This window comes from Furipterus horrens, unplaced genomic scaffold (assembly GCF_987537825.1).
Source record: "Furipterus horrens unplaced genomic scaffold, mFurHor1.1.pri manual_scaffold_2, whole genome shotgun sequence".
Lineage (NCBI taxonomy): Eukaryota > Metazoa > Chordata > Mammalia > Chiroptera > Furipteridae > Furipterus > Furipterus horrens.
The window spans coordinates 166587863-166600250 of NW_028327172.1; the positions used below are offsets into that span (position 1 = coordinate 166587863).

At 34.0% G+C, this 12388-nt stretch overlaps 1 protein-coding gene across 1 annotated transcript in view; it reads right to left on the reverse strand.

Annotated features, from left to right (window-relative positions):
- BMP2K (BMP2 inducible kinase) overlaps nucleotides 1–12388 on the reverse strand; it is a 115565-nt gene that overhangs the window by 56295 nt on the left and 46882 nt on the right. Inside the window, exons 3-5 of the mRNA XM_090266722.1 lie at nucleotides 11195–11300; nucleotides 4911–5053; nucleotides 1176–1297 (exon numbers count right to left, since the gene is read on the reverse strand). Of these exons, the coding sequence (XP_090122848.1) occupies nucleotides 1176–1297; nucleotides 4911–5053; nucleotides 11195–11300 (371 nt within the window). The remainder of the gene's footprint in view (nucleotides 1–1175; nucleotides 1298–4910; nucleotides 5054–11194; nucleotides 11301–12388) is intronic.

Consider the following 12388-nt stretch of genomic DNA (forward strand, 5'->3'; position numbering starts at 1 on the left):
ATAATAAACATCTGTTAACTGAGTAAATGGTTAGACCATAAACTCTTTAATTGAGCCACAAAGCACAAGAACACTCACACAGCTTACATTCACTACTAATCCAAAACTCTACTGAAACTTAACTCAGATCTGAACAATAAGAAATAAAATCAAGCTTGAGCAGAGTTTTATAGTAGCCATTATATATAACAACCCAATCATTTTTTAAAAGTAGCCTCAATCCCAGGAAGCAAGTTCAGTAATTTATTGTTCTTAAGTTCTTCAGGACATTTATGTTTACTAAGGAGTTTGTTTTTATAAAATCTAACATGATTATTACAAGCTAAGTTCCCTGAGTTGAAATACAGATTCAAGAAATCCATAGTGTTATAACAAATGAACCAAGATCTACTTGGTTCATTTCAAAATATGTCAGTTCTACTTGAGTTATTTGAAAATATAAATTGCAGTTCAAATAAATAACTCCTAGTCAGCCTTAAAGAATCGAGAGTCTGTGAGGGCTGCAACGTAGAAAAGGCAACTGTTTAGAAATTCTTATTCTGACATATCTTTCTGCATTCTGTATCATTTTATTAAGGTAATCTAAGATTTACAAACAATTCCATTTTCTCAAGCTAGAAAATAGAAAAGTCAGAGAAGAATCTTTACAGGTAATCTAGCAACCATGGAAAGTACAAGACTAAAAAAACATAAAGCAGATATGATTTATTTTTCTATAAGAGCTTTCCCGTACACTATTACAAAGTAAAACAGTTTCAGCAGAGTTTTAAATGCATACAGAAATCAACTTAATATTAAATATGAAATAAAAGTTTAATTGTTTTCTAGTAATATTCCTAACAAGAACAAATCCTCGGTATTAGTAAAAAACAAAGAGCTTAACTGACTTCAACGATCACTAAAAACTCCCTTTAGTAATTCCATTAATTACCATAAGTTTATTTAACAATTTTCTTGATAAATGTGTTTACAATGTAGATGAAAAACTTGTATTCATGGTAAAATGCACTTCTTATTGAGCTAAATCAGACATAAATGAATTAATGTCTATGGCATAAAAATACTTTGAAGAAATCTATGAATGGAATATCTACAATACATACTAGCAGAGCTGATCACAGGCCCAAGTTAACTAAAATTCCCTGAAGACAAACACAGTAAAGATGAATACTTACTTCTTAATTTCTTCTTCTACTACATTAACTCCATCTTTTTGAGGATTAAGAAATTTGTTAGTAGCACTGCCAAAGTCACAAAGTACATAGTTTCCACCATCATTCAACAAAATATTTTCTACCTTAAGAGATGAAAATCAATTAATTAGTACTATTTTTAAAATGAAAATGATCTTTTTACAACCATGACCTTGTACAATAAACACTGAAGATTTTGTGACATATATACATAAATATACAAATATATATATCATATACATACTACATACATGATACCTCAAACTGTAAGGAAGGTCAAATGAATCAGACCAAAAATATATTCTACTATCTCTACTGCTTCTCTTACTAAGAACAGAGAAGTGTCTCTCTAATTCCAGGATGATTTGTTTGAACAAAAAACCCCAAATCCTCCCTAAAAGTACTTCAGTGAAAGAGAATTTGTAGCAGTCAGAGTCTATGCTGTAGCTCCATTTTTCTCCATTTCTGACATTTCATTTTATCTACAGACAAGTAATACCAAAAACCATTAAAATTATACCTCTGACTCCTAATACCATTTTTATCTGAAATACTATACTGAAAAACAAGGACTTGACATAATGTCTTAACTTGGAGATTAGAGTAGTAACTAAAGTAAATAAATTCATACACACTTTCTAGAACAAGAGAATGTAGATTCACAGCTCAAGTCTGCTACTCAGTAGCATGCATACCCTTGGACAATTTGGTTAACCACTCTGTGCTTTAGTTTCCATATCTACAAAATGGGGAAGATAAGATCTATTATTATAAAAATTTGATTAATTAAAACATGTAGAGTGCTTAGAACAGTGCCTGGAATAAGGTAAGCACTCAATAAATGATACTATTTTATTACATTTTCCTACAATACACTTTATTTTTATGACACAGTCTTGGATAGTAATTCAATTTCTCTCAATTCTATAAAAATATTCAATTACTGTTTATCATTTTTCCTCTAGATTTCATTTTAGCCCACCTCTTAAGATTTACACACAATAAAGATTAATATAAGAAATCTAAACATAAGTTTGCTTAAATTTATACATGTACAAAGAACTAAGCATATGCAATATGGCCTATACAAAATTATGCAGTTCGATCCCTTTTCTGGTTTTAAAGTAGTAAGGCTCAGCTGAAAATATCTACATGAAAAAAAGTTAATGATTTTTAATAATCTAAAAAAATCATACCAAATTATTAGGTAAATGTAAAAGTTGCATATTTAAAAGTACTGAAATAAATTACACTGGTTTTCCAAATCAAGGGACAGAGGTCTGCAGTCATGCATTTCAACCTTGTCTTAACTCGTATCCTTTTTACCATAGAGTTCCCTGGATGATATTTTCATGGTTATAACCTATATTCTAAGTAAGATCTTCTATTCTCTTGTATCTTAAAGAGTTTTATTATGACCTTTCATAAATTTTGTGTAATCAGTCAGAATTAAGATTCATTCACACTCATTAAATATTAATTATTGAGAACACACTATGTACCAAGAGCTGTTCTAAATGCTTTGGATACATCAATAGAAAAGAGAAAAATCCTGTCCACATGGAGCTTACATTTTAGTGAGAGAGAAAAAAAATAAACAGTAGGCATAATACATAAGCAAATTGTATAGTATCTTAGATGGAGACAAGTGATAATAAAAGGAAGAGCAAGTAGAGAATAGAATGTTAGTCTGTAATTATAAATGAGTCAGTACAAGATAGACTCACTAAGAAGGTGAATCTGAGTAGACTTGAGTGGGAAATGGTTAGCCATGAGATCATCTGCTCATAAAGGATTTCAGAAAGCATCATTTTTGTAATCTTAGTGTTTTGGGGTATCAGAAGAGATAGTTTTTTTGTTGGTGGTGGTTTTTTCAATCCTTACCCGAAGATTTATTTTTTCATTTTAGAGAGAGGAGAGAGACTGGGGGGCAAGGGGGAGGGGACATTGATTGGCTGCATTCCATGAGCACACTGACCAGGCATCAAACCTGCAACCTAGGTATGTATATGCTCTGACCAGGGATGAACCCACAACCCTTTGGTGCACAGGATGATGCTCCAACCAACCCAGCTAGGGCAACACCTACAGTTTTACAGGATATGTGTACTGATATCTCTAGCAATATGATACCAGGAATGTTTAATCCCTTTGGGGACTTCTTGCGATGTAACAAATGGATATCATATATTCAGAGTGTACAAAAAGGTAAGATCAAGTGATCTTACAGATAATCACCACCAAATTCTATAGCAAGTCTTTAGATGGCCTCAGAAAATGCAGCAGGGGACAAAGACCAATGTCAGTGCTGGTAATAAAAACTGGTTTAGATGAAAACAGCCAAAGAAAATTTTAATCTATAGCAAGTCTTTAGATGGCCTCAGAAAATGCAGCAGGGGACAAAGACCAATGTCAGTGCTGTTGTTACAGAAACAGGGGAGTCCAAAAATCCCCAGAGCTTGCAGCTGGGGGATGGGGAGAAGGAAGCAGCTTTTGAAATGCCTCCACATGCCTGAGGCTGGTGGCTAGTGTCTTTCTTATGCAAATGGCTTTAATGCATCCAAAGCCTCAGGCAGATGGGAGGAGTCTTGAACCAGGGGACGGTATGGAAAGCACACAGAGCCTACGTAAGGTTCTGTGAATGGTCAGAACTGTTTGCAACGCCCACTGCGTCAGATGACGCAGTCAGGGATATATAAGCAGCTGCAGACATTTTAGCTGGGACTCTCTCTCAGATGCTCGCTCTCGGAGACTCTCTGGCTCTCTCTCGTGCTCTCACTCTGAGACTCTCTCAGACTCTCTCAGACTCTCGCTCTGAGACTCTCTCGGACTCTCGCGCTCAGACTCTCTCTGGCTCTCGCTCGTGCGCTCACTCTGGGACTCTCTCAGACTCACTCTGAGACTCTCTCAGACTCTCGCTCGGGGACTCAGACTCTCTCAGACTCTCGCTCGGGGACTCTCTCTGGCTCTCGCTCGTGCTCTCACTCTGAGACTCTCTCGCTCTCTGACTCGGGCTCTCACTCGAGCTCTGGCTCTGGCGCTCTGACTCTCTCTCTGGCGCGCTCGCTCTCGCTCTCTCGTGTGCTCCCTCCACGTGGCTTGGTGAAGGGGCCTTCTCCATGTGGCTTGGAGAAGGGGTCTCCAGGCTGCGTTAAGAGGCTCTCGCCATGCGGTTTTGAGAAGGAGAGGAGATCCGCGCAGTTTGCAGGAAGAAGGCAGTTTGCAAGGAGGCTGAGAATCCAGGTGGTTCTGCATTGAGAGCTGGAGGGCACCACAGCACAGAAAGGACCTCCCCAATCAGATTGAATGATTGGCAGCTGCTGGTAAAGCTGAACTGTGTTGGGAAAGTAGGGAAACGGTTTCTCTGACTTTCCCAAAACTATCCTGGTTTGGAAGTGGGGGAGGCAAGGATATGTGTTTGTGGGTATTTTAAAGAGCATAAGACTTAACAACAGAAATCCGCAAATAACTAAATCTATATAACTGTTAAATAAACAATTCTTTTTCTTTTCACCAAACTCTGGTATTGAGAGTTATAATTTTGGCGGCGGGCAATCGGGCCCCTAACTAAAGAGCCCGTGGGTTTGTTTTCAATTGGAGCAGCCCAGGGGTTCTGTAACACTGGTAATAAAAACTGGTTTAGAAGAAAACAGCCAAAGAAAATTTTAACTTGAAAGTATAAAATGTATAAATCCATAAGTAGTCTAAAGTTCCTACCTTCAGATCCCGATGAATTATTGGAGTCTGACACTGATGCAACCTTGCAACAGCTTCACAGGTATCACAGAATATCTGTAGCACTTCTGGTTCCGTAAAACCTGTCTGCAGCTTCTTGTTCATCTGATTCACTACCTGCCCAGCTAACCAAAGAAGTAAGTTCAAGAGGACATACTTTTAATAAATGCAGTCTATCACAAAGAAATTAAGAGATGCATTTATGTTCTCAGGTACTGGGAAATTGGCTTTTTCACAATTCCCCCGTAGGGATGCTCATTACACTAGTAAGTATTGATTCAGTGAATTACATTTTTTCACATTTTACATGTCTAACATAAGATCTTAGATAGATGATATCCTGCTAATGATATTGCCATTTTTCTTAACATCTTAACATCTATGAAATCAGGGTGTACCACCTTATAATTGACAGCATCACAGTTTTAAATATTTATTCCATTCTGTGGTAGTTATTGGGTAAATAGTGATAAGCTAAAAAAAGGTTTCTATTATCATAGAATTTATAATCTAAAGGCAGAGATAAACAATGAACAATCTCACAAATAAACATATATCATAATTATGTGCAATAAGAATAATAGGAAAGAAGCTTATATTTAAATTGGTGAAGGAGGATGGGGAAGAGAGGGTATCAGATAATGTCTGTCTAAGGAAGTGATATTTATGCTGAAAATGAAGGACAGGCAGGAATTAACCAGGAAGAGATTTGGAACAAGAGCATGCAAGTGATAAGGCATGACAATTACAAAGGCCTCCAGCTGGGAAAGAGCTTAATGACTTTGAATAGCTTAAAGAAAGCTAATGTGTATATTGGTCAAGAAAGCGAGAGTAAGGCATTTTAACTCAAGAACCAAGGAAACGTCCTGATCTGACTTTTTAAACAATTTCCTTAATTGGGGGAAAAGGGAATCACAAGAGTGGAAATGGAGATATGGGTTAAGAAACTAATACTCTAAACTAGGTAAGGGGTAATGGGAAGAGTAACTTACTAAAATCAAACAGCTATACAAAAACCCTGAGAGGATTATTAATACTACAATATACTACAATAATTGACAGTCTAAGAACGACAGTTCTTAAATACTAAGAATACATTATAGTTTAAGAATACAAGTAAATACGTGACTTATTCAGAAACCATTCTAATAAAAATCAAGTTCAGGAATTTAAAAAGGCAAGCTTGTGTTAACTTGAAACTTTCTTTGAACAAGGTTGAATAAATGAATGTTTGTTACTTTGAAATCTGTAAGAAGGTACATACACATCTGTTTCTTTTATTACTACTGTCTAAACAGCATTCTCATGTATTTTCTGAAATGGCTGGTTTTTTCTTAGAATTTTAAAGCAAAAAGAATGTGACTTTTACCTATCAATATCCAGCTCTCAGAAGCCTCACACCTATTTGGCTGTAATTTGTTCAGGGTCTCTCGTAAGAGGAAGGCACCTGAGCAGGCAGCAGCTTCCTTCATCCTCTTGTCAAGACATCCTGACTCGCTTTAATCCAAATTATTAAACAGGATGAAAAGTGTTTTTATGGTATTTATGTGTGTTTTCAGGGTATTTATTTACATTCTTGAACTACCATTTCAAAGATAAAGAAATCAAAACCTGAAACTCATTCCATCCTCTAAAGGTTCAATGTTGTAATGAGTAGAATAAATTTTAAACAAATGTTAATCCTCTTTCTCCCATTCAGAGACCTTTGAGCTAGAAATCTTGAATCACAAAATTCAGGTCCCCCCAAAAAGCTAAAACTTATATTTGAGCTGCAGACACACACAAAAAAGATTTATTATTCAAAATCAAGCTCTTCTGAAAATTACATTAATGTAAGGTTATTCTAATGAGAAGATTAAAATATACACTGAAGGTCTTAAAACAAGATGCATATAGCTCTCAAATCTTTCCATATATTCGAACAGGTATCATCTCCTAAACAAAAGTTTTTTATACTCTGCAAATTTCATCACTAAAAAAAAAGTCAACATTTTCCTAACCTCTCAGTCAGCCATCCAACAACCTTCCTATCTCATTATACAACAGAAGGTAGAAGTGGCAGGCCTTAAGACCCTCACATACTCCACTTGCCCTTTTGTGTTTCTACCATTTCCATGTAAAAACAGGCTCAGAACAGCGTAGTAGTGCCAGGAAGAAGATGAGGACTGTGGGAAACCAGTCCCAGCAAATCCACTGGCATGTGAGCAAGCCCAGCAAAAATGAGTAGTTCGATTCCACTAAGTTCAGTCTAGAGCAGCTGACCCACTGATACACAAGCAATAATACCTGTTGTTTTATGCTACTGAGTTTTTAAAGTTTTATTATTAAGCAAAAGCTAACAGATATATTATTCTTAAGAATTTCTACAGAACACCTCCTAGAAATAAAAGCTCTTTTCATAAAATAATACAGATATACTCAAAATACCAACTATGGTTTCTGAAAGTTTGGTACCCAAAGCACATAATCTCTCTTTAACCTATACATCAGAACATTAGCAAATTAGGCAGTGCCACACCATGAACATTAGACAAAAGATTATTGTAAACATTTGACACTTGAAACCATGGCAGGGTATAAGCTATTTAATACATTCTTCTACTTTCTATATAGTTTTATCTCTATATAATCTAAACAACGTATATAATCAAACTCAATATATATAACTGATTCCCTCACTAAAGTACCTTCATTTTTCCAACAACTTTATGTAGAACAATTAGCTTTTAGAAAGGAAGTAAGGAAAGAACATTTATTTACCCAGTCTCTACCCCACCAATCCACTGGGAACTTATCTTACTCATTCATCTGAGAAAAGGAACTCAGCATGCTCTCTAATCAGATCCTCTGGATTCCTTCTTTTAAGATATAATTGTTCACTCAGAGGTACATTCTGATCTGTAGTACATACACTAAGCTTATCTGGTGAAACATTAAACAAAAAAAACAAAAAAACTTCTAACATAATGGAGAGGGCATTAAAGCAAACAGGAAAAAAACTACAGAAAAAAACAAAAATGCAAGAAATAGAAAAAAAATCTTTTTAAAGGCTGCAATTAATATCTGTAGAAAACAAAACATCTGCACCTAGAACAACAGCCGGGCGTATTTTAAGAAAGAACAACAACATGAAGAGAACAAGAAAGAGTTCTTCGAAATTTTTTTAAAAAACCCATGGCAGACATACAAACTTCTACAGAGGAACTGAAAGATAGATTGAAGGAATGCTCCCAACACAATCAGAATAAGAAGAGAAGAAAAAGAAAGAAAATCAGAGATCAATCAACTGAGGAAGACTAATATCCTAAAAGTTGAAAATACAAAAGGAGAGAACAGAGAAAATAAAGAGAGAAAAACTAAGTGCCCAGAAAAAAATAAATAAATAAACGTCAAAATCACCCATCACCAAAGCACACATACTTTGAAAGTTTAGAATGCTGAGCATAAAAGACTCAAAAAGTGTCCATGGGAAAAAAAAATAGGCACATAAAAATACTGAGGACTCATAATGCATCCAACTTCTGGAAAAAAAACTAAATAATACCATCAAAATTATATCTAACCTACAACTCTTTACCCAGCCAAATTAACAAATAAATATGGGTGTAGGATAAAATTATTTTATATATGGAAGGTTTCAAAAAAATTTTTTCTATAAATCCATTATCAGAAAACTACTGAAAAATGTACTCTACCAAAGTAGTAATAAAAACAAGTGGGAGGCATGAATGGAGTCTGAGATAAGAGGAAGGCAAAGGGAATTCCCAGAATGACAGCTAAATACTGTTCAAAACTGAACACAACTAAGTCTCCCAAAAAAATGTTCCTAAGGAAAGAAAAAATGAAATTGACACAATATTAAAATATTTAAACATACTGCATAAAGCTTCACATTGGAGAATGTGGGGTTAATATACTAATATGTATAAAGAAAACTGAGCAAATGAAAATTGGCATAATTATTAACTCCAAGATAAATAAAAAGTACAAGAAAGAAAATGCAATTACAGTAAAATCTTCATCTTTTCTTGAAGACACTAAAACATAAAAGCAGAAAATGAGCACTACCAAACTTTCAAAAGCCCAGAATCACATATTTTCCATGATTTTCAAAATTCCTTTTCTTTCATCATTAACACATTTGCTGCCATGTGAGTTATATTTAATTCACCCTAGTTTTAAGTCCGAGCCTTGTGAAGTGTACACAACTCACAGGTCACTTTACCTTGGGTGCCTCGTGGTGCACAGGCAACTCACACTACCATGCTATAACATGCATATTACTTGAAGAGTGGCCTCATGGGTAAAATCCTGCAGCTGGTTCGTGAAAATCTTACCTATTGATGGTGTTGTTGTTAAATTAATACTGGCAATTTAAAAACATGGATCAAATGAATAGAAAGTAATGTATTTTCTATTTAACCTTTAAATTTCACTAAATATGACATGTAAACAAAAACTCTTCCGTTATGAACTGTTTCCAAGTTTTCCCATTACTTTTTCATCAAATCACAAAGAAATATTTTGTTCTCAATGTTTCTATTCTATTTTCGTAATAAGACATGGTGGCTCCAGGGAAAAGTATTTTTTTCTAGTGTGGCAGTCAATGTGTTAAAGACCTCTCTAAAATTAACAATTCTCCTCTACATAACATAATGCAGGATAGATATATGAAAGTAACTATGAGAAGAAACATCTCAAAGATTTTGATATGATTTAGCGATAGCTTAACAGATCTGTTATTTGACTTTAATAATATATAAAGGAAAACCTTTGATCAAAATAAAAATTTCATGTAAATCAAAGCTTACTGATTCAATCCAGATTTTTTAAATTGTTAATTTTTAAAAGCAAAAGAATGCCTCCCTTAAACCAAATTGTCCCCTAAAAATTGGAAGTTCATTTGTTTCCCCTTTTAAATGTCTCCTGGATAATTAATTAAATTCATCCAGAGTTATAAGAATGCCCAATAATATTATCTTTAATCCAGCTAAGAATCAGAACCAAAAATGCTAGAATTCAGAAAAGTGAGGTAGAGAAAATCTGTATCTTCTCCTTAAAGAGATCACAATGCTTCATAGTAAAATGAGATATGAGTAAGGGAAAACATCTAACTTCTTATATTACACATGAAAATAAGTTACAAATACATGAAAATAGATACTATAATATTAACTCACTTTAGTTCCCTCTGTTCTCCCTCCTTACAAGACTGAAGTAAGAAAGACCATATTTTCTCCCTTACCACTACTATCATCCTTCTCTTCCAACCTTCAGGAAATGACAAGAGTTTCTGGTATCATAAATAACAAACATAACTGTCTTAAGAGAATCTAAATTTAAACCAGGACTCCCTAGAGCTCAAGATGCCAGATAACAGTCTGATTTTTCTTTTTAAGTTTGCAAGAAATAGAGTAATTGCCCCCTTCACACATTAAAGTAAAAAAAAATTTCAGGGACTTTTTTTTAAGTTACCATTATTCTTAAGGCATAATATACAAGTAATTATTTCTTTAAAAAATTACCACATTAGGTCCAAGTAAAATGTGGTTTTATATTTTCTGGTATTTACAAAAGAACCCCAAAATACCAAATAATACAAGTTTATAAAAATTATAGATCTAAATATATCCTCCAAATTTATTACATTTAGTATACTGAAAGACAACATGGTAGAGTGCTGGAAAAAAATCTTCTAACACTAATATTGATGTGTTACGCTCTTCTTGGTTGAATTCTGAAAGACCTATATTGGAGGCATGATGTAAGTGCTCTTTACCTGCTTAGATTTCCTGTTTCAAAACCAACAGCAATTTTCTTTGTCCATTTACCAGCACTGTAGCAACTATGACAGGTTTTTTTTTTTAACCACTTGGGTTTTTTTTAAAGACTTTATTTATTTTTAAAGAGGGGAAGGGAAGGAGAAAGAGAGGGAGAGAAACGTCTATGTGCAAGAGAAATATCAATAGGTTGCAACTCTCACGCCACCCCCCACCCCCACACCACCCCAACCAGGGACCTGGCTTGCAACCCAGGCATGTGCCCTGACCAGGAACTGAAACGGTGACATTTAGGTCTGTAGGACAATGCCCAATCCACAGAGCCACATCAGTCAGGGAGGTTTCAAATATTTTTAACAGAATTCCTTAATTACACAGATAATTAAAGCTGAGATTGCAATAACTGTCTACAATAAGGTTATACCTAGTACCCCATTTTAAAGCCATTTTTTAAAATATAAAACAAATGCAGAAAAAAACACTTACCTCGACAATATTCCATTAAGATAAGCACTTCCCATACATTATCACTAATTGAATTAACAGCACAGTCCAGATAACCCACAATATTTTTGTGACCAGATAGCTCTTTCTGTAAAAAAGAAACAAAATTTTAAGAATTGGAAAAATATACATTTTAAAGCTCTATCATTAGTAATGGTTTGAAGTCTCAATTAATGTACTTAGAGAATTCCAAAAATTAAAACTTAGGCATGAATATGGAATCTGACATATTTCAAAAAGGTTTCTACAGCTCCAATGAAAAGTACTTAACATGTGACTGTCATTTTCTGACAAATAAATATTCACTGAATATTTATTTTTAAATTCAATCAAGAAGTAAGATGGATCACTCACATGTAAGTCTCCAAAAGTGAGTATGCAAGATAGTCCTTAGAAACTCAAGGACAAAATATCAGAATTTTTATTACATTTATTTTGATCTAAAAAAATAATAAAGCTCTAATACAGGGGATGGCAAAATTAGGTTTACAGTTGAGTACAGGAAACACAAAGTTTATTCTGATATTATTCATTAATTATTGTATTTTTCATATGATTGTATTTTTCATATGAACTGTAAGTCTACTTTTGCCAATCCCTGTATTTATGAAATAACTATTATACTCATTTGCTTGTTTTACATGCAACATATTGCAATTAATGTATACTTAGTTAAGTGGATTTCTAATGTATATACTATTAATAATGTAAAAATAAACACATGGCCTAAAAATATTTCTGTAAAGAAACCATAAAGATAATGCTAATGATACAAATACAAAGAATAATAATAATATAGCAAATCTGACACTTTTGGCTTATAGCAAGAGATAACCATCAGCATATACTGAGGTCTAAAATAATCATGATTTAATTAGGTTTATCTAGAAATGAAAAAACAATTATCAAGAATACTATTTTAAATAAATGTACATCCACTATCATTAATAATAAACTGTGTGATGTAATTTGAGATATTTGCAATGGCAGCTGAACACCTCACTAATTCATAAATAAATATACATAATGGGAGATGGGTCATCAAAAAATGCTGGAAGACCACTGCTCTAAAGAGTTTATCTCCCTAAAATAACTTGTTCAAAAGCATAAGATTTGAGTGTTGCTACTGTTGATGATGATTGTATAAGAGGGAATTTTTAAAAAAAAAACAGTATT